Consider the following 25,782-nt stretch of genomic DNA (forward strand, 5'->3'; position numbering starts at 1 on the left):
ATTCTCTCTCTTATTCTCCCTCTTATTCTCCCTCTCATTCTCTCTCTCTCTCTCTCATTCTCTCTCTCATTCTCTCTCTCACTCTCTCTCTCATTCTCCCTCTCATTCTCCCTCTCATTCTCCCTCTCATTCTCCCTCTCATTCTCTCTCTCATTCTCTCTCTCAATCTCCCTCTCATTCACCCTCTCATTCTCTCTCTCATTCTCTCTCTCATTCTCCCTCTCATTCTCCCTCTCATTCTCCCTCTCACTCTCCCTCTCATTCTCCCTCTCATTCTCCCTCTCATTCTCTCTCAGTCTCCCTCTCATTCTCTCTCAGTCTCCCTCTCATTCTCTCTCTCACTCTCTCTCTCATTCTTTCTCAGTCTCCCTCTCATTCTCTCTCTCACTCTCTCTCTCATTCTCCCTCTCATTCTCTCTCCCACTCTCCCTCTCAATCTCCCTCTCATTCTCTCTCTCATTCTCCCTCTCATTCTCTCTCTCATTCTCCCTCTCACTCTCCCTCTCATTCTCCCTCTCATTCTCTCTCTCACTCTCCCTCTCACTCTCCCTCTCATTCTCCCTCTCATTCTCTCTTTCATTCTCTCTCTCATTCTCTCTCTTATTCTCTCTCTCATTCTCTCTCTCATTCTCTCTCATTCTCTCTCTTATTCTCCCTCTCATTCTCTCTCTCATTCTCCCTCTCATTCTCTCTCATTCTCTCTCTCATTCTCCCTCTCATTCTCCCTCTCATTCTCTCTCTCATTCTCCCTCTCAGTCTCCCTCTCATTCTCCCTCTCAGTCTCCCTCTCATTCTCTCTCTCATTCTCCCTCTCATTCTCTCTCTCATTTTCTCTCTCACTCTCTCTTATTCTCCCTCTCATTCTCCCTCTCATTCTCCCTCTCTTTCTCTCTCTCATTCTCCCTCTCTTTCTCTCTCTCAGTCTCTCTCATTCTCTCTCTCATTCTCCCTCTCATTCTCTCTCTCATTCTCCCTCTCATTCTCCCTCTCATTCTCTCTCTCAGTCTCCCTCTCAGTCTCCCTCTCATTCTCCCTCTCATTCTCCCTCTCAGTCTCCCTCTCAGTCTCCCTCTCATTTTCCCTCTCATTCTCCCTCTCATTCTCTCTCTCAGTCTCTCTCTCAGTCTCCCTCTCAGTCTCCCTCTCAGTCTCCCTCTCATTCTCTCTCTCAGTCTCCCTCTCATTCTCCCTCTCATTCTCCCTCTCATTCTCTTTCTCATTCTCCCTCTCATTCTCCCTCTCATTCTCCCTCTCATTCTCCCTCTCATTCTCCCTCTCATTCTCCCTCTCATTCACTCTCTCAGTCTCCCTCTCATTCTCCCTCTCAGTCGCTCACTCATTCTCCCTCTCAGTCTCCCTCTCATTCTCCTCTCATTCTCCCTCTCAGTCTCTCTCTCACTCTCCCTCTCAGTCTTCCTCTCAGTCTCCCTTCTCATTCTCTCTCAGTCTCCCTCTCATTCTCCCTCTCAGTCGCTCTCTCAGTCTCCCTCTCATTCTCCCTCTCAGTCGCTCTCTGTTTCCCTCTCATTCTCCCTCTCATTCTCCCTCTCATTCTCCCTCTCAGTCTCCCTCTCAGTCTCCCTCTCATTCTCTCTCTTATTCTCCCTCTCAGTCTCCCTCTCATTCTCCCTCTCAGTCTCTCTCTCATTCTCCCTCTCAGTCGCTCTCTCAGTCTCCCTCTCAGTCGCTCTCTCAGTCTCCCTCTCATTCTCCCTCTCAGTCGCTCTCTCAGTCTCCCTCTCAGTCTCTCTCTCAGTCTCCCTCTCATTCTCCCTCTCATTCTCTCTCTCAGTCGCTCTCTCAGTCGCTCTCTCAGTCTCCCTCTCATTCTCCCTCTCAGTAGCTCTCTCAGTCTCCCTCTCAGTTTCCCTCTCTGTCTCCCTCTCAGTCTCCCTCTCATTCTCCCACTCATTCTCCCTCTCATTCTCTCTCTCATTCTCTCTATTCTCCTTTTCTCTTTCACTCCTTCTTGAGTCATTCGATCTCATTTCAGCAACCCATGACACCCACCATCTCACATTGTTCTGAAATTGTGTTTGTAGTTTGAAACTGGTAGGATTGGCATTCCTGAAACATTATTTTGTTGAAATTACAATTTTATCTCAGGGGAATTAAGTTAATTGATGCACCCAAATTATCAATTTTAATGTAATTTATCGGATTCAGATAATAATCAATAAATATTGTACCCAGCATCTGATCTAAGACATTGGGAATCCCCCCCAAAATTCTAAAACCAACCACGGACCCCCCACACTTAATGCCAATCACACGCCAACAGCCAGTATACAGTATCAGTTCTCTGTGTTTGACAAATAGTATGAAGCTGTGGCTTGGAGTACTGTTTCTCCATACTATGTAATGTAGTCCTTCTGATTATATTTTTTCCCCCTGTTCGGAGGAATTAGTCATCCAAGTCGCTTGCATTATTTACCATAAAGTTGTACGAAAGTACCAGGTTTTGACCACTAGATGCCGCTGTTTCTGCTATACCGCCACACTCTTAAACATGTTGTTGGACTCTTGTGTATATTAAATAGATCACAACATATACTTTTCAACTCTGGGTACAAAACCAATAGATTTGGCTTATTATGAAAATAATTGTATGGTCATCTACACAATTCAAGCCAGTCCTCCATGAAAGCAAATCAGTTAATCCTTCTTTTACGCTTAACTTCTTATTGCTGCAGGGGCAGTATTGAGTAGCTTGGATGAAAGGTGCACAGAGGTGCCACTCTGAAGTTTCTAAAACTGTTTGAATTATGTCTGTGAGTATAACAGAACTCATATGGCAGGCAAAAACCTGAGAAGTTCCACTTCCTGTTTGGATTTTTTCTGAGGTGGCAGATTTTCAACCAAGCTCTCATTGAAATTACAGCGAGATATTGATGAGTTTTCACTTCCTACGGCTTCCACTATATGTCAACAGTCAATAGAACATTGTCTGATGACTCTAATGTGAAGGGGGGCCGAAGGAGACAGGAATTAGTCACCACTGCCACGAGCTGACCATGCTTTGACCACGTGCGTTCACGTCCATCGCTCAACTGAAGTCAATCTAATTTTCCGGTTGGAACGTTATTCAAGATGTATGTTAACAACATTCTAAAGATTGATTCAATACATCGTTTGACATGTTTCTACTGACTGTTATGGAACTTTTGGACATTTCGTCACGTTATAGTGGACGCGCTTTTTTGACTTTGGAATCGTTTGCCAAACGCGCTAACCAAAGTAGCTAATTGGACATAAATAACGGACATTATCGAACAAACCAAGCATTTATTGTGGACCTGGGATTCCTAGGACTGCATTCTGATGAAGTTCATCAAAGGTAAGGAAACATTTATCATGTATTTTCTGGTTTCTGTTGACTCCAACATTGCGGCTAATTTGGCTATTGTTCTGAGCGCCGTCTCAGATAATTGCATGATTTGCTTTTTCCGTAAAGTTTTTTTGAAATCTGACACCTCGGTTGCATTAAGGAGAGGTATATCTATAATTCCATGTGTATAACTTGTATTATCATCTACATTCATGATGTCATGATTCATGATTCAACGATGTGGCTATGCAAAATCACGATGTGGCTATGCAAAAATCATCAACGCGCCAATGTAAACTCTGATTTTTTTATAGAAATATGAACTTTATCAAACAAAACATGCATGTATTGTGTAACATGAAGTCCTATGAGTGTCATCTGATGAAGATCATCAAAGGTTATCGATTCATTTTATCTCTATTTCTGCTTTTTGTGACTGCTATATTTCGCTGGAAAAATGGCTGTGCTTATTGTGGTTTGGTGGTGACCTAACATAATCGTTTGTAGTGCTTTCGCTGAAAAGCATCATTGAAATCGGACACTTTGGTGGGATTAACAACAAGATTACCTTTAAAATGATATGACACATGTATGTTTGAGGAATTTTAATTATGAGATTTCTGTTGTTTGAATTTGGCACCCTGCACTTTCACTGGCTGTTGTCATATCGATCCCGTTAGCGGGATGCAGCCATAAGAAGTTTAATCTGTGTCCAAGATACGGACACTTTGTATGTAGTTATACCCTTAAAAAAAGGTGTGTATTAGTTACCGTTAGGCCATTCCTGGTGAACAAGCAAACCATTAGGCTACAGCAGATCTAATGGTTTCAATGTTATGGTTTCTAATGGTCTTCGATGGTAAAAGTACCAAACACACACTGTATAGTGTTTTGCAATTGTAATGGTATTGGGTTGTGTTGTGTTTAATGTTATATGTCACTAATCACAATACATATAGAGCTAATTCCTGATCATTTTATTGAAAAACATAAGACTGCCATGAAATTCATTATTTTATTAGGGTTAGCACAACATTTTAGTCCCTAGCCCATTTCTCCATCTAAGTTTTGGGCTTGTAGGAAAAGTCTTCATATGAGAATTGCATAGGGATGATCCTCTCAGAGAGCAGCCACTTGTTGGACTAGTCAAGGATAGTTGGGTTGCTCCTGAGTGGCGCAGCGGTCTAAGGCACTGCATCGCAGTGTTGCAGTGTCGCTACAGCCTGGGGTTTGTTCCCAGGCTGTGTCACAACTGGCCGTGACCGGGAGGCCCATAGGGCGGCGCGCAATTGGCCCAGTGTCGTCCGGTTTAGGGGAGGGTTTGGCTGGGGGGGCTTTACTTGGCTCATTACGCTCTAGCGACTCTTTGTGGCGGGCCAGGTGCCTGCAAGCTGACTTTTGTCGTCAGTTGAACGGTGTTCCTCTGACACATTGATGCGGCTGGCTTCCGGGTTAAGCAAGCAGGTGTTAAGGAGCACGGCTTGGGGGGTCATGTTTCTGAGGACGCATGACTCAACCTTCGCCTCTCCCGAGCCCGTTGGGGAGTGGCAGCGATGAGACAAGATCGCAATTGGATACCATGCGACTGTGAGTAAACAACACAATTTATTTTCATAATGAGAGAGATCTATTGGTTTTCTACCCAAAATTGCAAAGGAAATGTTGTGATCTAGTTAGTAAACGCACGAGACCAGCAAAATTGATAAAGAGTGTGGCGGTATAGCAGGAACAGCAGCATCTAGTGGTCAAAACCTGGTACTTTCACAGTACTTCATGCTAAATAATGCAAGCGACTTCAATGGCTCATTTCTCTGAACAGGAAAAAAAACATCACCAGATTCACAGGGAGTACATTAAATAGCACGGAGAAGCAATACGGCAAGCCACAGCTTCATACTACTTGTCTAACATAGAGAACTGATACTGTATACTGGTTGTTGGGATGGCTTTGGCATGGGGTCCGTGGGTGGTTTTTGATCTATTTTTTAAATGTATTCCTCATGTCCTACTCATTGGTAGGAAGAAGTTTGATCCAAATCGAATGTTGGGTACTATATTTATTGCATATTATCTGATTGGTTCAAATCGATTAGCATAATTTCTCAGAGATCAAATTATATTTCAACAAAATAATGTTTCAGGAATTCTAATCGTATCTATTTCTAACTACAGAAACGATTTCAGAACAATCTGAGATGGTGGGGGTGGAAATCCTCTTTATTGTGCCTTTTAAGGTGGAACGACCCTCCTCTTGCGGCCTCGATCCACTGTCTCTGTAATTTATCTCACTGTCTCTCCAAGGCCCATTCCAGCCTGTTAAATCTGACAACAGACCTGTTAACACTGAAACACCAATGACTCCACCACACTCACCTTGTCCTCCAAAGCTGCTCCCAGATCAGTGCTTCCATGCTGGTTGCTGCCGCCGTTCAGCAGCTCTCTCCTCCGCTCCCTCTCTCTCTGGCTGATGTGTTTGGTCTTGCACGGTCGCTTGCCCTTGGGTTTGTCTGTGTCGCTATGACGACGGGGCTTGAGAGAGGCTGTGTCTTCGGTGGGGGGCTCAGGGGCCGAGGGGGGGGGACACTGACCCTCAGTCTTCACCCCCAGCCCTCCTCTCCTGGGTTCCTTGGATCCCCAGTCACATCCTTGCCCCATGAGGGGCCCCTGGGGGGCAGATCTGTCCCTCTGCTGGGTTGAAGGGAGCAGTCCAACTACAGGACAGATATAGAGGGAGAGAAAGAATGCAAGTTTAGAAAAGAAGAGAATGACATTCACTGTGAACTATAAAAAAACAGCAGAAATAAAGAGAAAAAGATAAACAAAGAGACTGCAAACTGATATAGAGACAGATGAAGAGAGAGAGAGAGAGAGAGAGAGAGAGAGAGAGAGAGAGAGAGAGAGAGAGAGAGAGAGACTGAAGAATAGGGGTGCGGATGTAAAGAGAGAGAGACTGAAGGACAGGGGTGCGGACGTAAAGAGAGAGAGACTGAAGGACAGGGGTGCGGAGGTAAAGAGAGAGAAACTGAAGGACAGGGGTGCGGAGGTAAAGAGAGAGAGACTGAAGGACAAGGGTGCGGGGGTAAAGAGAGAGAGACTGAAGGACAGGGGTGCGGAGGTAAAGAGAGAGACTGAAGGACAGGGGTACGGAGGTAAAGAGAGAGAGACTGAAGGACAAGGGTGCGGAGGTAAAGAGAGAGAAACTGAAGGACAAGGGTGCGGAGGTAAAGAGAGAGAGACTGAAGAACAGGGGTACGGAGGTAAAGAGAGAGAGACTGAAGGACAAGGGTGCGGAGGTAAAGAGAGAGAAACTGAAGGACAGGGGTGAGGAGGTAAAGAGAGAGAGACTGAAGGACAGGGGTGCGGAGGTAAAGAGAGAGAGACTGAAGGACAGGGGTGAGGAGGTAAAGAGAGAGAGACTGAAGGACAGGGGTGCGGAGGTAAAGAGAGAGAAACTGAAGGACAGGGGTGAGGAGGTAAAGAGAGAGAGACTGAAGGACAGGGGTGCGGAGGTAAAGAGAGAGAGACTGAAGGACAGGGGTGAGGAGGTAAAGAGAGAGAGACTGAAGGACAGGGGTGCGGGGGTAAAGACAGAGAGACTGAAGGACAGGGGTGCGGAGGTAAAGAGAGAGAGACTGAAGGACAGGGGTGCGGAGGTAAAGAGAGAGAGACTGAAGGTCAGGGGTGCGGGGGTAAAGAGAGAGAGACTGAAGGACAGGGGTGTGGAGGTAAAGAGAGAGAGACTGAAGGACAGGGGTGAGGAGGTAAAGAGAGAGAGACTGAAGAACAGGGGTGCGGAGGTAAAGAGAGAGAGACTGAAGGACAGGGGTGAGGAGGTAAAGAGAGAGAGAATGAAGAACAGGGGTGCGGAGGTAAAGAGAGAGACTGAAAAACAGGGGTGCGGAGGTAAAGAGAGAGACTGAAAAACAGGGGTGCGGAGGTAAAGCTCGACTAGCTCTCTACGTCTGCTGATTTATTAATGAGGATGAACATCTCTGTCTCTTAAAGCTCCCCCCAATACACTCACACGTACATACATCAGTCACACCCACACCCGTATACACACACTCACCCGTACACACAGTGGTGGAATATTACGCCTCATTAACCCAGGACAGTGGTTGCCGTAGTGCTGTCATTGAATAGGTGGGAGTAGGGTGACGCCTCACTGTCAATCACACTCTGTGGTTACCACAGAATCATCAAGCCAGCAGGTAATACCCTTTCTTAATCTCCTTATTTAATCCCTCTCTCTTTCTTAGTCTATTCATCTCTCACTATCTCAGCTGTGGTGTGAGCACGGGGAAAGCCCTAGTTTGACACTCTCTCTCCATCTTTCTCTCTCTCTCTATTTGACTGGCCTTGAAGGGAAACAGTCATTCATCACACGTTAGTCACACTACACCTGCCCCCATATTTCTAAATGGCATGTGCACGTGCTCTCTCTCACACTCTCACTCTCACTCACTCACTCACTCACTCACTCACTCACTCACTCACTCACTCACTCACTCACACACACACACACACACACACACACACAACCCCCCCCCCCCCCCCCCCCCCACACACACACACACACACACATTCAGAGCTTCCTGCTACGCCAGCATGTCTGTGCCAGTTACCAGTTAATCTGACTATTCTCTCATCATTCATTTGATTGATTGATGTAAAAAATGTAAGGTCTTTCCGTATTGTTATCTGATGTTGGTGGGCCATGTTGACCTGTTTTACTGATTATCCTCAATCACCACGATCAATAAAAATGTTCCTTGAGAGTACTTTTAACAGAGATGAGATTTACTTCAAAATGCATTCACATTGCTTACACATGTCAAGTGGTTTCAGATCTACACAAGTGCCTCGGGAGGAGGGGTTAGGGTTTGTTCTGGACAGGGCCTAACTATACTGGCGCATTAAGCAAATGCCATAGAGATATCCCTTATTGGGACAGCGGTTAGGGTGTTGGTCATTGGTGCAGGTTACAACACACCTATCTGATCGAATTAAAATAAGTATTTTAACTGGAAGATGGAAATCAGTAGAATTCTCGATAGCTGAGCAGCTACAAGACGACTCTCTATCATCTTTGTATATATCATGTAGAACAAACATGTCTCTGAATAGGAATCACATCAACTCACATTGCAGTTCTATCTGGAACATTCCAACGTGTTGCCAGAACATGGCCCAGGTGCTGGTGTTGCTTCTGATACAAACATACCTAGGTTACCATGTTCTCAGAATGTCAGAAATGTGTATATTCACAGTAGCATGTCTTCACTTTCTCACATTTGCCATTTAAGCAATGATTGTGCCAGTTATACCAAAACAATGCACAACACAGAGTTCTATCTCCAAGTTTTAATGTGGAAAAACAGACAAATTGCAACAGAATCACTTGACATACATGGTATGTGGTGTGGATTTCAAGAAGACAATGGAGAAATGCTAAGCTACAGTATATGAATGAACAAATACTCATAATTTTTGAAAGATAGTTGAAATGTGGTTATAATTCGTACGCAAGGCGTAATCCTACAGATTCCCACCTTCTAATGAGAAACTCATTTTATTTAGATCAGGTCTGTTGTAACTGTAGCCAAATCATGACATCAACATATATTGCTATGAATGTGACAGTAAGGTAACTCCCCTTGCAGGTCTCAAACCCAAGCCACTAGCACCAATGACAAATTCCCTTACCACTGTTCCAATAAGGAATATACCTCAGGCACGTGCTTATTGGGCCAGTATAGTTAGGCCCTGTCCAGAACAAACCCCGCTTCCCTAGGCACTTGTGTAGATCTGAAACCACTTGATACGTTTAACCAATAGGGTGAATGCACTCTGAAGTAAATCTCAGCTCTGTTAAAAGTACACTCAAGAAAATATTTGATTGATCATAATGATTCAGGAGTATCATTAAAACAGGTCAACATGGCCCAGCAACATTAGACTATATAGAAAGCCCTTCAATTGCTGAAATAAGCTAATAAAATCAATGATGAGAGAATAATCAGATTTATTGATACCTGACACGGACATGGAGGTGTAGCAGGAAGATTAGAATACCGTGAACCAAGAAGCTGTGTGTTCAAATCCCAGGTGAGAAAATGTTGAATAATAATGACTGATTAATTGAACATACACAATGCAATCCTGTGTGTGAAATATCTAAGGTGAAAACACTATCTCCAAAGCACTGTGTGAGTATCCCAAACAGACAAAGCACTGTGTGAGTATCCCAAACAGACAAAGCACTGTGTGAGTATCCCAAACAGACAAAGCACTGTGTGAGTATCCCAAACAGACAAAGACCTGTGAATGAATCAGTGGTTCACTAATCAGAGCATTGATTGGCTAAGCAACAAGACGTGATGTGTAATGATTTTTTGGGAGGGGACACAAATGTTTTTTCAACATTCCTATAAAAAAGTTAGTTAATGACCTAATGATACTCTTAAAGGAACGTTCTCTAAAGTTATAGGAACGTTTGTTGTTAGCTGGTAGAGTCTTAACCACAGACACAGCCTCTCTAACACTCTAAACACTCTAAATACCATAAAGAGACCCTCACAGGGACCCTGGAGCCAGCAGGAAGGGTCCTCCTATGTCACTTCCTGTCCACTCTGCAGGGAAAGCGCCTGAACCCAGGCAGGCTGACTACCACGCTAATGTAGAGGGGAAGTGGCATCACAAAGCACAGGGATATTGAAGGATAAACCATAGAGAGCCTAGATTAACTTCTGTCTGTGGCTTCAACACTTCTGTCAGAGAGAAGATGTTGAGGAGATGCGAAGGACACAACAAAATATATAGAACAGCTTATTGCACAGTAAAGACTGCTCCATACTGTACATAGCAGCAGTAAAAGCCCACTACCACTGGCGACAAGGCTACAACCCCACAGAGACAATCAGAATCAGACAACTCAGACGGACAGACAGACTGCCTACCTCGTTTAGCATCTCCATTAGCCAGCATCTCTCTGGCCCAGCTTTTTGTGATCTCTGGCTTCTGTGACAAAGGTTTCACTTCCGGATCAACCTTGAACTTCCTATCCCGAGGAGGCGGGGCATGGGCTGGGCTCCAGGTTGGTGTCGGGGGTCGGGTCCGGGGCAGGAAGGAGGGGCTGTGATGTGATGACCATGTCCTCTCCTCTTTGACCTCTGGCCTCTCGGGGGAGGAAGAGGTGGGCTTGCGGAGGCGGAGCCCCTTTAGCTCGATACACACCTTCAGCTTCCTCACCTCTTCATCATCCTCATCCTCATTATTAGCAAGATCCGTATGTTGCTCACTGCCCCACAGCACACACGCATCTACCGACCCAGAGAGTGGACGTTAGCAGAGAACACACACACACAATAGGACACATACAGACACAGGAGCGCAACATACACAGACACACGCATGCATGGACACACATACACACATAGAGACAAAAAAGACACAAAGGCAAACATGGTGCCCACTCTCACAAGCTGATGAGCTGTAAAGCCTCATGTAAGCTTCACTTTAAGCATAGGAAAGCCTTTGTGTTGTGCGTGTGTGTGTGTGTGTGTGTGTGTGTGTGTGTGTGTGTGTGTGTGTGTGTGTGTGTGTGTGTGTGTGTGTGTGTGTGTGTGTGTGTGTGTGTGTGTGTGTGTGTGTGTGTGTGTGTGAGAGGGAGAGAGGGGGGAAGAGAGAGAAGTGGGGGGGGGGGGTTCTCAAATGCCCCGGGAGGACTAGCCCTCTCGCCTGCCAGCACTGGGACAGCGAGTGCAACCACATGCCAAAAGAAAAGGGGAAAAAGAACAGAAACCCAAACACACAAGGGAAGAAAGAAAGGATCTGAAAAGAAAAGAGCAGCTTTGAAGAAGGTGGCAGAGGAACGGCGCTGCTGAAAGAAAAGAGAGAATGGCTGTTCTGCTCCCTCCCTTCTCTCCACTCAAAGACAGGATTAAACACTCCTCTCACTCCTCTCCTCTCCTCTTGTGCATCCTCTCTCCCTCGGTCTCTATCTTCGCTAAACTGGCTGCCACACAGAGAGAGGGATGGGACAGAGAGAAAGAGAAATGAAGTACAATAGTTGTGGGAGAAAAAGGAGAAAGGGTTGGAACAGACAGGGGGTGAAAGAAAGAGGGAACAAAGATGGAGGGGGGAGAGAGAGCCAGACAGAGCAAGAGAGATTGAACATCTACGGTGATGAGGCAAAGAGAGAGGGGTGAGAGGAGGGACAGAGAGAGAGGGATGAGAGGAGGGACAGAGAGAGAGGGGTGAGAGGAGGGACAGAGAGAGAGGGGTGAGAGGAGGGACAGAGAGAGAGGGGTGAGAGGGGTGAGAGGAAGGACAGAGAGAGAGGGGTGAGAGGAGGGACAGAGAGAGAGGGGTGAGAGGAGGGACATAGAGAGAGGGATGAGAGGAGGGACAGAGAGAGAGGGATGAGAGGAGGGACAGAGAGAGAGGGATGAGAGGAGAGACATAGAGAGAGGGATGAGAGGAGGGACAGAGAGAGGGGGATGAGAGGAGGGACAGAGAGAGAGGGATGAGAGGAGGGACAGAGAGAGAGGGATGAGAGGAGGGACAGAGAGAGGGGGATGAGAGGAGGGACAGAGAGAGAGGGATGAGAGGAGGGACAGAGAGAGAGGGGTGAGAGGAGGGACAGAGAGAGGGGGATGAGAGGAGGGACAGAGAGAGAGGGATGAGAGGAGGGACAGAGAGAGAGGGGTGAGAGGAGGGACAGAGAGAGGGGGATGAGAGGAGGGACAGAGAGAGGGGGGTGAGAGAGGTGAGAAGAGGGACAGAGAGAGGGGGGTGAGAGGAGGGACAGAGAGAGGGGGGTGAGAGAGGTGGGAGGAGGGACAGAGAGAGGGGGGTGAGAGGAGGGACAGAGAGAGGGATGAGAGGAGGGACAGAGAGAGAGGGATGAGAGGAGGGACAGAGAGAGGGGGGTGAGAGGAGGGACAGAGAGAGAGGGGTGAGAGGAGGGACAGAGAGAGAGGGATGAGAGGAGGGACAGAGAGAGGGGGTGAGAGGAGGGACAGAGAGAGAGGGGTGAGAGGAAGGACAGAGAGAGAGGGGTGAGAGGAGGGACAGAGAGAGAGGGGTGAGAGGAAGGGCAGAGAGAGAGGGGTGAGAGAGGTGAGAGGAGGGACAGAGAGAGAGGGATGAGAGGAGGGACAGAGAGAGAGGGGTGAGAGGAAGGACAGAGAGAGAGGGGTGAGAGGAAGGACAGAGAGAGAGGGGTGAGAGGAAGGACAGAGAGAGAGGGGTGAGAGGAGGAACAGAGAGAGAGGGGTGAGAGGAGGGACAGAGAGAGAGGGGTGAGAGGAGGGACAGAGAGAGAGGGGTGAGAGGAGGGACAGAGAGAGAGGGGTGATAGGAGGGACAGAGAGATAGGGGTGAGAGAGAGACAGCTGAGATCAAAAATGTGAGATGGAAAGAAAAGGTTGTAAGAGCCACATTGACATGGGTCGATAAGTGAAAAGTACATCCCTCACACTCACCTGAATTCATTCTGGCCTTCTCTGAGGTCTTTTCTCCTTCCTCCTCTCCCTTCTGTAGGCTGTGTGTGTGTTTCCTAATGGGTACCATGCCCTGCCCACCCTTCTCCTGGGGGTGCCGGTCTGCCAGTGCCAGGACTGGGGGTGAACATCGCCAACCCTCACCCTCTCTGGCACCATCTCTATCCCCCTCCCAGGCCTCCTGCCCTGGGTACAGGCTCTCCCTATGGCCCCCACACCTCTGAAGGACTGGGACTCTGTTGTTCCCATAGTCCTGCCTTCCACCTAGACCAGGGAGGAAGATGAAGAGCGGAGAGAAGGGGGAAAGCGGAGGAGAAAGAAGCCATGGAGAGAGGTGAGAGATGGTGGGTGATGAGAGAGTGAGGGAAAAAGAGAGGAGAGAGAAAGAGAAGGGCTGTTAAACAGCAGCCAACGTTTATTCTCTTCTAAAGACAGACTATAAAACTTTGATGGGGTATAGAGTGTCAGTGGAGCTAAAAGTCTAACCGTTCACACGACACTCCCACTATGGGGAAAAAAAGAGAGAGACAGAGAGAAAGAGGGAGAGTGAGGGGGGGAGGGGGGGGGGGAGCCAGGATTTTTTTTATTTAGGACAAAAACACTCCTTTCTCTCCCTCTCTCCTCCCCCATCCACCCCCTGCCATGACCCTGCCACGCCCTTCCCACATAGAGCGTGACGCTAGCTCTCCCTTTCTCTCCCTCTCTCTGCCATAATTAGGCTCCCACGTCAGTCCAGGGCTCGCTTCAATACACAGCTCGGCTCCCCGCCAACACAAGTAACCCCCCCCCTACATCCCTCTTCCTCTCTCTCTTTCCCTCCCTCGCACTCTCTCCTTCTCTTTCTCTGGCACAATCTCTATTCCTTTCTAGCTCCCATTCCTCTCTCCCATTCGCTTTCCCTCGCTAACTATTCCTCTTCCCTCTCTATAACTTGCCTTGGATAACCTCTCAGCTCTCCCCCTCACTCACTCGATCTCATCCTCCCCCCCTCTCGCTACACAGATAAGCACAAAATGCTCCTTAAAAATAAGACTCTCTCCACGTCTCTCTCTCTTTCTCTCACTGTGTGTGTGTGTGTATGTGTGTTGTGAACAAACCCTGCCTAGCTGAGTGCTGTAAGTGTGTGTGTGTGTGCTGTAAGTGTGTGTGCTGTAAGTGTGTGTGTGTGTGTGTGTGTGTGTGTGTGTGTGTGTGTGTGTGTGTGTGTGTGTGTGTGTGTGTGTGTGTGTGTGTGTGTGTGTGTGTGTGTGCGTGCGTGCGTGTGTGTGTGCGCATTGGGTTACTCACCCTCCCTCTCTCCCTGCCTGGCGGTGTGTTGGCAGTGTTCCCACTCTCTTTCTCTCCGCTGGCGGTCTGCCAACTCCTGTCCTGCTACCGCTGCAGACACACACACACCCCCGCACTCCTTCTCCTTCAGCTCCAGCTCCGAGAACCGCATCATCGCCCGCTAAACACACACACACACACACACACACACAACATACACAGAGAGACACACACAGAGAAAACAGCCATGAAACCCACTAACCGTCTAGCCTCCGCCGCACACACCTCTCTAAACCTCAATCTGGGCTGAACGACTACCGAAGCAAACAACAAGATCACATTGTGTCAAAAAAGGAGGCCAAAACAAAACAGAACAAAGAGAGAGATAAATGAACAAGCATGGCACATCCAGACATGGTTAGGTTAGACTAGTGCAGTCAGCCACGGTGAGTCCATGCGATCGCTCTGAGGCCCTAGTTCCTGCCATCTCCCTTCCTGAAACATGAACACAGCTAGGAAACACATACGGCTAGCCCTGAGGCTCACAGAGAGAGAAAGAGAAGGGGAAAGAGAGAAAAAAAGAAAGGGAGGGGGAGAGAGAGAGGGCGAGAAGGAGTACGCAGTGCAGAGCAGGTGAGAAAAAGACAGAAAGAAAGATAGAGTGCAGAGAAAGAGAAAGAGGGAGCAGAAAGAGGGTAGAAGGGGAGAGAAAGTGTGTGTGAGGGGTAGAGTGAGATAGAGAAATGTAAAGAACTGACCTCCCAGTTAGCTGCAGGGCGACTTATATTACTCCCCTCTCGTGATATGACTTCCATCTAAGCAATTAGAACGGGGGCTCAATATATCTGTCCATCATTTCATATCTGTCCATCATTTTCATCATTTCAATATATCTGTCCATCATTTTCATCATTACAATATATCTGTCCATCATTTTCATAATTTCAATATATCTGTCCATCATTTCAATATATCTGTCCATCATTTTCATAATTTTAATATATCTGTCCATCATTTCAATATATCTGTCCATCATTTTCATAATTTTAATATATCTGTCCATCATTTCAATATATATGTCCATCATTTTCATAATTTCAATATATCTGTCCATCATTTTCATAATTTCAATATATCTGTCCATCATTTTCATAATTTCAATATATCTGTCCATCATTTCATAATTTCAATATATCTGTCCATCATTTCATAATTTCAATATATCTGTCCATCATTTCATAATTTCAATATATCTGTCCATCATTTCATGTAGGTATTGTATGTTGTATGTTCAAATTTCTCCACATGTCTTTCCACCCCCCGTTCTTAATTCCGGGCCTCTGGGTCCGCAGAACTGCTGGTTTTTCTTCCTACCCTCTAATCAAGGATTGGCCAATCATTGGCAATAATCAATCAATCAATGAACTACTATTACGTAAAACCAGTAGTACTGAAGACCTGGAAGCTGGGATTTAAGCACCCCTTTTATACACATACAACATCTAGTAGCCACAGTCCCACCAAGCACACACACACACACACACACACACACACACACACACACACACACACACACACACACACACACACACACACACACACACACACACACACACACACACACACACACACACACACACACACACACACACACACACACACACACACACACACATAGTCAAATCAAACCAGTGAACACATCAATAAACACATTAAAAAACTATCAAACCCTTGTTTTCTGAACTGAAATTATATTTTTTTTTCAAAGAGAAAGGCAATACAATTATTATTTCTAAATTAGAGTCGGGGAGGGGGGACAATTGTGGGTATATAATATAACATCATATAACATCATATTAAGATGATAGACAACGTCCAGAAACCTAGCATTTGATAGCTTTGTGTTCCAGCTCTGTATGAGCAAGCATGACAATTAAAGACAAACCAGATGGTTCAAAGGCATGTTTACAACATATGGGTAGACGGGTGGAACCAACCAGTAACATAAATATGCCTCTGCCCTATTCAGATACATCATCAGAGGTGTGTGTGTCTAGCCAGAAATGGCACACGTGTTTTTATGTCATCTAACTACAACCACTGGTCTTTAATAGGTAGAAAGTAGATGATCAATAAATAATGCAGCCAGGTGGAATGGGTTCAATCATGCAGCACTGAATCAGTGTTTGTGTATATGGCATGTGTGTGTGTGTTCTCATATGTTCAATATGTGTGAGTGAGAAGCTAGGCACTAATAGTCATTGGGGGAGGGGTGTGTGACCTTGGACAAGGCCGGGGTGGGGTGGTTGGAAGGGTGGAGGGGGCTGCTTTATCAACAAGGGACCCCATCCATCCACCTTTCAGCTCCTCTGGCTCACCTTGGGGTTAAGCACAGCAAGAGGCAGGGTGAACCATGAGGTTACCGCTGTCACAATGTGAAGCCCAGCAACACGTGCCTTTGAACCCCCCCCCCCCCCCCCCCCCCCCACACACTCTCCTTCTCCCGGAGCAAGATACACAGAGCAGGGCACGCTAACAACTTAACCAATGTTGCCTAGACAACTCACAGGGCTAGATTAACCTTTGAACTGGCCTTGTACTAAATCACTGACTGTCAACAGGCTTCAAATGTCCACTCATAAAGTCAGAGGCAACAGCTAAGGGCTGGGATAAGTCTATAACCCTGGACTAACCGTCAACCCAGTTCAGATATGGGAAGCAGGTATCTAAGACATCTATATGAAGACAGATTGTCTCTCCAAACTACAAGGACCCGCTATGACCCCCTAGAATGACTGGTAGAATTGACCAGAGTAGTGGGTTTGCATGGACCACATGGGAACTGAAATGTAAACTGTGAAAGGCTTCAGATAAATGAGTCATGTTTATCATCACATCCACAACCATTGCCCGCCACCCTAACCCACCTAACGCCGCAGTTCTCTCAACTCACCTGCAGGGCGCGCTGTTCCCGACTCAGCTTGCTAGAGTCTGCATACAGCTCGGTTGTGACACATTTGATGCGGTCGCCGACGTAGCCTGAAGAGTTAGCGATCCTCTTGGTCAGACTGGTCCTCCGTGAACCTCTTCGTCCACCCTCCTCGTCCTCATCCCCCTCTCCATGTGACTCCTCTGTGTCTTCAACACTCTCTCCTTCTCTTTCTCTTTCCTTCCCCAGGTCCATGTAGCGATAGATGGGGTGGAAGGAGGTTCGTCTGTCCATCTCTTCTCTCTCCTCTCCAGACGTGCGGTCGCAAGATGATGTGCGATCTCTAGACGTGCGGTCGCCAGGCATGCGGCCACTATCACCAGTTGTACGGTCTACTGCGGTGCGGTCACAATCTCCAAGAGTCCGGTCTCTCGTCTTGCGGTCCCCAGATGTGCGGGCACAGCGCAGGGTGCTTTTGACCTGCTCCCTCTGGTCCCTTGGGTCTGAGGAAGGGATCTGGTCCTCACGGCTCTCCTCGGCCCGAGTAACCAGTCCTGGGGAGCCCTGAGGTGGGCTAGAGGCCACACCCGGACAGCCTGTCTCCTGGAGGGGCATGGGTCTCATACAGGGGGTCTCTGGTTGTCTGTCTGTGTGGGTAGTTCTCAGGGTGGAGCTTGGGCTGGGGTGGTGATGAAGATGATGATGATGCAGTTGGTATTCTGGCTCCCGCTCCACTTCCCTCATGCTTTGGTCGCCATGGCCACACTGGTGTTGGTTGCCCCTGGTGATGGGAACGATGACAGGGAGTGGCGGCTGGTTGGCGGCCGGCGTGGACTCTCCATCTGTGTCGGAGTGGACGAGGTCAATGCAGACGATTCTATCTTTGGAAGGGATACTGGTGCTGGAGGAGGAGAGGGGTCTGGGCTGGCTCTCTCCCCACTCCCCTGTATCTTTATTGCGCTTCACATGGGACCCCTCCCCTGTCTCCACATCACTCCGGCCCCTGTGGGATACACCAAAATCCTCTTTGAGCCCCCTAGGTTTGTCCTGGCCCTGGCCACGGGACTTGGGCCCCTGATCTGCCCGCTCCAGGGCTTTAGAGTCTGTGTGTGTGTGCATCAGAGGGTGGGCCATCTCCTGGGAGTTGTACGTGAGGTACTCCCCAGCGTGGCTGTGGTATGGTAAGGGGTGTTTGGCTGCCAGGTGGGAAGGGTAAAGGCTGTTACTGCCAAGCAGGATGGGGGGAGGGTAGGCAGGGCCCTTCCCTGGCAGAGGGAGAGAGTGGAGGGCCATGCCGTCGGGTACAGAGTAGTGCAGGTATCGGTTGGCGTACACCATGCTGTGAGGTAGGTAGGCCTCGCTCTGGGGCAGGTAGAGGTGGCTGGGTGGGTGCCCATTGGCATTCTCTAGACACTGACGTTTATTATATGGAGACACCTCCTGGGATGTCTCAGCCCTCTTGGGGGCTTTGGGGGGCTTCTCTGTGGAGTTCCTAAGATGGCCGGCCATGGGGAAACTTTCTGATTGGCTGGGGCTGTGTTTGGGCCAATCATTATTGGGTTTGGGGGACAAGGGTATTGTGGAGGGAGGATTGAGATTGGAAGGTATTGGGGTAGTATTTGTCTCTCCTACCCTGGGGCAGGATGGACTGCGTTGCTGGGGCTGGGGCAGGACTCTCTCCAGAGCCTTGTGTTTGATGACAGATGGAGAGGAGCCTTTCCCTTGGGTGTCTGGGCTGGGCCTGGGGGATGGGGACATGGCTGGGGGGTGGGGGTGTGCGTGGGTAGACCCAATGGTGTAGGTGGGTGTAAGGGTGGGCACCACCCAGGAGGAGTGCAAAGTGCTGATCATCTCCGGCCTCTCTGGGGCTTTAGAGGAAGTGCTGCTGACCACTGAGTGGGAGTGGGAGGGTAGGGAGGGGGGTGAGAGAGAGAGGGTCTCTTTCAGGAGCTCCCGGCTAGGGGGAGGTCCGTACCGAGGCCCCGGGGACCCCAGAGCCTCCATCTTCACAGGGAAGCTGTTAGGAGGCAGGCCTAACTCCAACAATCTTCCAGAGAGGTCGAGAGGCTTTGGGTCTGCTGGGTCTTTGGTAGTCGGGGGCTGGTTCAGGGGGGCTGGCCGCTCAGAGGATGGTTTAGAAGGGCACTGACTGGGTCCAGCCCTGTGATCCGACACCCCATCTCTGGGTCTGGGTTTGTGGGGGCTGGGCCAGGCAGGGGATGGGTGCTCTGGAGCCATGCTGCTCACATAGAATGAGTGAGGTATCGTCTGGGAAGAGGAACAAGAGGAGGAAGATAACGGTACTATTCTAGAGACTGCCCTCTGTAGGTCCATGGTGCTGTCTATGTGAGGGGGAGGCAGGGGAGGAGCAGGCTGGGGGAGGCGAGAAGAGGCGCGAGGGGAGGAATCAATAGGAAGGCTACTACTATTAGTATTACTCCCACCACTGCTACCACCACTACTACTACTACTACTACCACTCCTGTTACTGGCTCCTTTGTTGGAGGGGGGTCTACTGGGCTTATTGCTTCTGCTGGGGGGTCTGTCTCGGTCTCTGTCTGTGTGGGGGGGGAGAAGGTGCTGGGGCGGAGGGGGCGGCTGGTGAAGCTGCTGCCCAAACGGAGACCCCTCGTGATGGACACGAGACCCAACACTCAATCCCTTCTCCTGGCAGTGCACCATGGAGGTGGGGGCCACCGACACCGCTGGGATCCTCATGGGAGACCCCACCAGGGGGGAGGAGATGGGGGACGGGGGGTAGGGGGGCATGTAGTAGAGCCTCTCGGCGGCCGAGGCAGCAGCAGGGTTCATGTTCCCCCCCTGGGAGGCACAGAGGGACTGGTAGGCCAGGTGCTGGGGCAGGTAGGGGCTGGGCTGATTGAGGAACTGGGCCTTGTACATGCTGAGGGCCGCATACTTGGAAGAGTCCATATAGGGGTAGAGGCCCGCCTCGGGGTACAGCCCCCGGCTCAGCCCCCAGGGCAGACGCAGGTACCCGCCTGCTCCTGCACTAGCACCCCCCAGACCCAGCTCTGAGGGCTTCTCCCCCCCAGGTCCCACACCTCTCCTGTCCAGCCCTTCTGGTCCTCTATGGAGGCTTGGTGGAGAGCTCTTGTACAGGTCCAGGTAGCCGTTGGTAGGCTTGCTCCGGTCCATGGAAACGTCAGGCTTGTAGAGGAGGTCTGGAAGGCCGTCCCGGTTATAGCTGAGGGGGAGGGTAGTGGACCCCTCGTGGGGCTTCTCGGCCGACAGCGCTCGGATCCCTGGGTAAACTACGCTGCCGTGATGGCGGAGGCCGTCCCGCATCAAGGCATTGCGGTCCAGCCCCATGGCGGCCAGGGGCGTTAGCCTGGCATCCACCTACAGGAGAAATAACACAGGTTTAAACCAATTATAAACATGTTATATCCCATTTAAAATGTATTGGATTATTTATTTTAATGCATTAGTCTCTAAGGTTCACTGATATACTATTTTAATTTGTCTAGTTATTATCTTTCTCAACATGTATTATTTTATTCTTTCAAATGCATCCTCTGTAGGAAATGTGCTGAATAAAAAAAGTTTGATTTGATTATAGACAATATTACACACGTAATACAAAAGGTAGATACCACTCTTCAACTGGTTATACACCACTCTTCAACTGGTTATACACCACACTTCAACTGGTTATACACCACTCTTCAACTGGTTATACACCACACTTCAACTGGTTATACACCACACTTCAACTGGTTATACACCACTCTTCAACTGGTTATACACCACACTTTAACTGGTTATACACCACTCTTCAACTGGTTATACACCACACTTCAACTGGTTATACACCACTCTTCAACTGGTTATACACCACTCTTCAACTGGTTATACACCACACTTCAACTGGTTATACACCACTCTTCAACTGGTTATACACCACACTTTAACTGGTTATACACCACTCTTCAACTGGTTATACACCACTCTTCAACTGGTTATACACCACTCTTCAACTGGTTATACACCACTCTTCAACTGGTTATACACCACTCTTCAACTGGTTATACACCACTCTTCAACTGGTTATACACACCTCTTCAACTGGTTATACACCACTCTTCAACTGGTTATACACCACTCTTCAACTGGTTATACACCACTCTTCAACTGGTTATGCACACCTCTTCAACTGGTTATGCACACCTCTTCAACTGGTTATACACCACTCTTCAACTGGTTATACACCACTCTTCAACTGGTTATACACCACTCTTCAACTGGTTATGCACACCTCTTCAACTGGTTATACACACCTCTTCAACTGGTTATGCACACCTCTTCAACTGGTTATGCACACCTCTTCAACTGGTTATACACCACTCTTCAACTGGTTATACACCACTCTTCAACTGGTTATACACCACTCTTCAACTGGTTATACACCACTCTTCAACAGGTTATACACCACTCTTCAACTGGTTATACACCACTCTTCAACTGGTTATACACACCTCTTCAACTGGTTATACACCACTCTTCAACTGGTTATACACCACTCTTCAACTGGTTATACACCACTCTTCAACTGGTTATGCACACCTCTTCAACTGGTTATGCACACCTCTTCAACTGGTTATACACCACTCTTCAACTGGTTATACACCACTCTTCAACTGGTTATACACCACTCTTTAACTGGTTATACACCACTCTTCAACTGGTTATACACCACTCTTCAACTGGTTATGCACACCTCTTCAACTGGTTATACACCACTCTTCAACTGGTTATGCACACCTCTTCAACTGGTTATACACCACTCTTCAACTGGTTATACACCACTCTTCAACTGGTTATGCACACCTCTTCAACTGGTTATGCACACCTCTTCAACTGGTTATACACCACTCTTCAACTGGTTATACACCACTCTTCAACTGGTTATACACCACTCTTCAACTGGTTATGCACACCTCTTCAACTGGTTATGCACACCTCTTCAACTGGTTATGCACACCTCTTCAACTGGTTATACACCACTCTTCAACTGGTTATACACCACTCTTTAACTGGTTATACACCACTCTTCAACTGGTTATACACCACTCTTCAACTGGTTATGCACACCTCTTCAACTGGTTATACACCACTCTTCAACTGGTTATGCACACCTCTTCAACTGGTTATACACCACTCTTCAACTGGTTATACACCACTCTTCAACTGGTTATGCACACCTCTTCAACTGGTTATACACACCTCTTCAACTGGTTATACACCACTCTTCAACTGGTTATACACCACACTTTAACTGGTTATACACCACACTTTAACTGGTTATACACCACACTTTAACTGGTTATACACCACACTTTAACTGGTTACACATACCTCTTCAACTGGTAATACACCACTCTTCCACTGGTTATACACACCTCTTCAACTGGTTATACACCCCCTTCAACTGGTTATACACACCTCTTCAACTGGTTATACACACCTCTTCAACTGGTTATACACACCTCTTCAACTGGTTATACACCACACATTAACTGGTTATGCACACCTCTTCAACTGGTTATACACCACTCTTCAACTGGTTATACACACCTCTTCAACTGGTTATACACACCTCTTCAACTGGTTATACACACCTCTTCAACTGGTTATACACCACACATTAACTGGTTATGCACACCTCTTCAACTGGGTATACACACCACTTCAACTGGTTATACACCACACTATAACTGGTTAAACGCCACACTTCAACTGGTTATACACACCTCTTCAACTATATACACACCTCGTCAACTGGTTAAAAACACCTCTTCAAATGGTTATACACCACTCGTCAACTGGTTATGAACACCCCTGCAACTGTTTATACAAAACACTTCAACTGGTTAACTTCTTATGGCTGCAGGGGCAGGATTGAGTAGCTTGGATGAAAGGTGCACAGAGGTGCCCAGAGTAAACGGCCTGGTCCTCAGTCATAGTTGCTAATATATGCATATTATTATTAGTATTGGATAGAAAACACTCTGATGTTTCTAAAACTGTTTGAATTATGTCTGTGAGTATAACAGAACTCATATGGCAGGCAAAAACCTGAGAAGAAATCCAACCAGGAAGTGAGAAATCTGAGTTTGGTCGATTTTCAACTCATCGCCTATTGAAAACACTGTAGGATATGGATCTGTTTGCACTTCCTACGGCTTCCACTAGATGTCAACAGTCTGTAGAACGTTGAATGAATCTTCTACTGTGATGTTGAGCCGAATGGGAGCTGTTTGAGTCAGTGGTCTGGCAGAGAGCCAGGTCCTGGTCACGCGCATTCCACATGATACCGACTTGCATTCCATTACTTCTATAGACACAAAGGAATTCTCCGGTTGGAACGTTATTGAATATTTATGATAACAACATCCTAAAGATTGATTCTATACTTAGTTTGACAAGTTTATTCGACCTGTAATATAACTTTTTGAAGTTTCCGTCCGACGTTTGCCTGGACCTGCACGAGCGTTTGGATATGTGTACTAAACGCGCTAACAAAAATCATTTTCTGTGATTTTGCGGTGACCTAACATAATCGTTTGTGGTGCTTTTGCTGAAAAGCCTATTTGAAATCGGACACTTTGGTGGGATTAACAACAAGATTACTTGTTGTTGGTATGAGATACAACTGGTAAAACACCACATTTCAACTGGTAAAACACACCTCTTCAAATTGTTATACACCACTCTTCAACAGGTTATACACACCTCTTCAACTGGTTATACAACAAACTTTAACTGGTTATACACCACAATCAAACTGGTTATACAACACACTTCACTTGGTTAAACACCACTTTTCAACTTGTTATAGACCACACTTCAACTGGTGATACACCGTACCTTAACTGGTTATACACCACTCTTCAACTGGTTATACACCAAACTTCAACTGGTTATACACCACTCTTCCACTGGTTATACACACGTCTTCAACAGGTTATGCACCACTCTTCAGCAGGATATATACCACTTTTCAACTGGTAATACACCACTCTTCAACTGTTTATACACACATCTTCAACTGATTATACACTACACTTCAACTGATTATACACTACACTTCAACTGATTATACACTACACTTCAACTGATTATACACTACACTTTAACTGGTTAGACACCACATTTCAACAACTGGTTACACACCACATTTCAACTTTTTATACACCACTCTTCAACTTGTTATACACAACTTTTAAACTGGTTATACACCACAACTGAACTAGTTATAGTCCACACTTCAACTGGTTATACAGACCTCTTCAAATTCTTATACAACACTCTTCAGCTGGTTAAACACCACTCTTGAAATGGTTAAACACCATTCTTCAACTGGTTATACACTACTCTTCAACTGGATATACACCTCTTCAACTTGTTATACACCACTCTTCAACTGGTTATACACCACACTTCAACAACTGGTTAAAAACCACACTTCCACCGGTAATACACCAAATCTTCAACTGGTTACACACCACATTTCAACTGGTTATACACCACAATTCAACTGGTTATAAACACCTCTTCAACTGGTTATACACAACTCTTCCACTGGTTATACACCACACCTCAACTGGTTAAACACCACTCTTCAACTGGTAAAACACCACTTTTCAACTCGTTATACACCAGTCTTCAACTTGTTATACACCACACTTCAACTGGTTATACACCACTCTTCAACTTGTTATACACCACACTTCAACTGGTTATACACCACTCTTCAACTTGTTATACACCACATTTCAACTGGTTATAGACCACACTTCAACTGGTTATACACACCTGTTCAACTGGTTTAACACCACCCTAGGGCCTGCCGGGTGGAGGGCCTCCCGGGTGGCGCAGTGGTCTAGGGCACTGCATCGCAGCGCTAGCTGCGCCACCAGAGTTTCTGGGTTCGCGCCCAGGCTCTGTCGCAGCCGGCCGTGACCGGGAGGACCGTGGGGCGACGCACAATTGGCCTTGCGTCGTCCGGGTTAGGGAGGGTTTGGCCGGTAGGGATATCCTTGTCTCATCGCGCTCCAGCGACTCCTGTGGCGGGCCGGGCGCAGTGCGCGCTAACCGAGGGGGCCAGGTGCACGGTGTTTCCTCCGACACATTGGTGCGGCTGGCTTCCGGGTTGGAGGCGCGCTGTGTTAAGAAGCAGTGCGGCTTGGTTGGGTTGTGCTTCGGAGGACGCATGGCTTTCGACCTTCGTCTCTCCCGAGCCCGTACGGGAGTTGTAGCGATGAGACAAGATAGTAATTACAATCGATTGGATACCACGAAAATTGGGATGAAAAGGGGGAAAAATAAAAAATAAATAAAAAACACACCTCTTAAACTGGTTATACACACCTTTTCAACTGGTTATACACACCTCTTCAACTGGTTATACACCACTCTTCAACTGGTTATACACCACTCTTCAACTGGTTATGCACACCTCTTCAACTGGTTATACACCACTCTTCAACTGGTTATACACCACTCTTCAACTGGTTATACACCACTCTTCAACTGGTTATGCACACCTCTTCAACTGGTTATACACCACTCTTCAACTGGTTATACACCACTCTTCAACTGGTTATACACCACTCTTCAACTGGTTATACACCACTCTTCAACGGGTTATACACCACTCTTCAACTGGTTATACACCACTCTTCAACTGGTTATACACCACTCTTCAACTGGTTATACACCACTCTTCAACT

At 47.4% G+C, this 25,782-nt stretch overlaps 1 protein-coding gene across 2 annotated transcripts in view; it reads right to left on the reverse strand.

Moving 5' to 3' along the window:
* Window positions 1–25,782, reverse strand: part of LOC129816782 (BCL-6 corepressor-like) — an 85,815-nt gene that overhangs the window by 38,727 nt on the left and 21,306 nt on the right. For both annotated transcript variants that reach the window (XM_055871670.1, XM_055871671.1), the window contains 6 exons: window positions 17,054–20,389; window positions 14,859–14,915; window positions 14,122–14,281; window positions 12,817–13,098; window positions 10,288–10,650; window positions 5,702–6,039 (listed from right to left, as the gene is read on the reverse strand). In XM_055871670.1, the coding sequence (XP_055727645.1) occupies window positions 5,702–6,039; window positions 10,288–10,650; window positions 12,817–13,098; window positions 14,122–14,281; window positions 14,859–14,915; window positions 17,054–20,389 (4,536 nt within the window). The remainder of the gene's footprint in view (window positions 1–5,701; window positions 6,040–10,287; window positions 10,651–12,816; window positions 13,099–14,121; window positions 14,282–14,858; window positions 14,916–17,053; window positions 20,390–25,782) is intronic.

The sequence above is a fragment of the Salvelinus fontinalis genome, chromosome 19, assembly GCF_029448725.1.
Source record: "Salvelinus fontinalis isolate EN_2023a chromosome 19, ASM2944872v1, whole genome shotgun sequence".
NCBI classification, from domain to species: Eukaryota; Metazoa; Chordata; class Actinopteri; order Salmoniformes; family Salmonidae; genus Salvelinus; species Salvelinus fontinalis.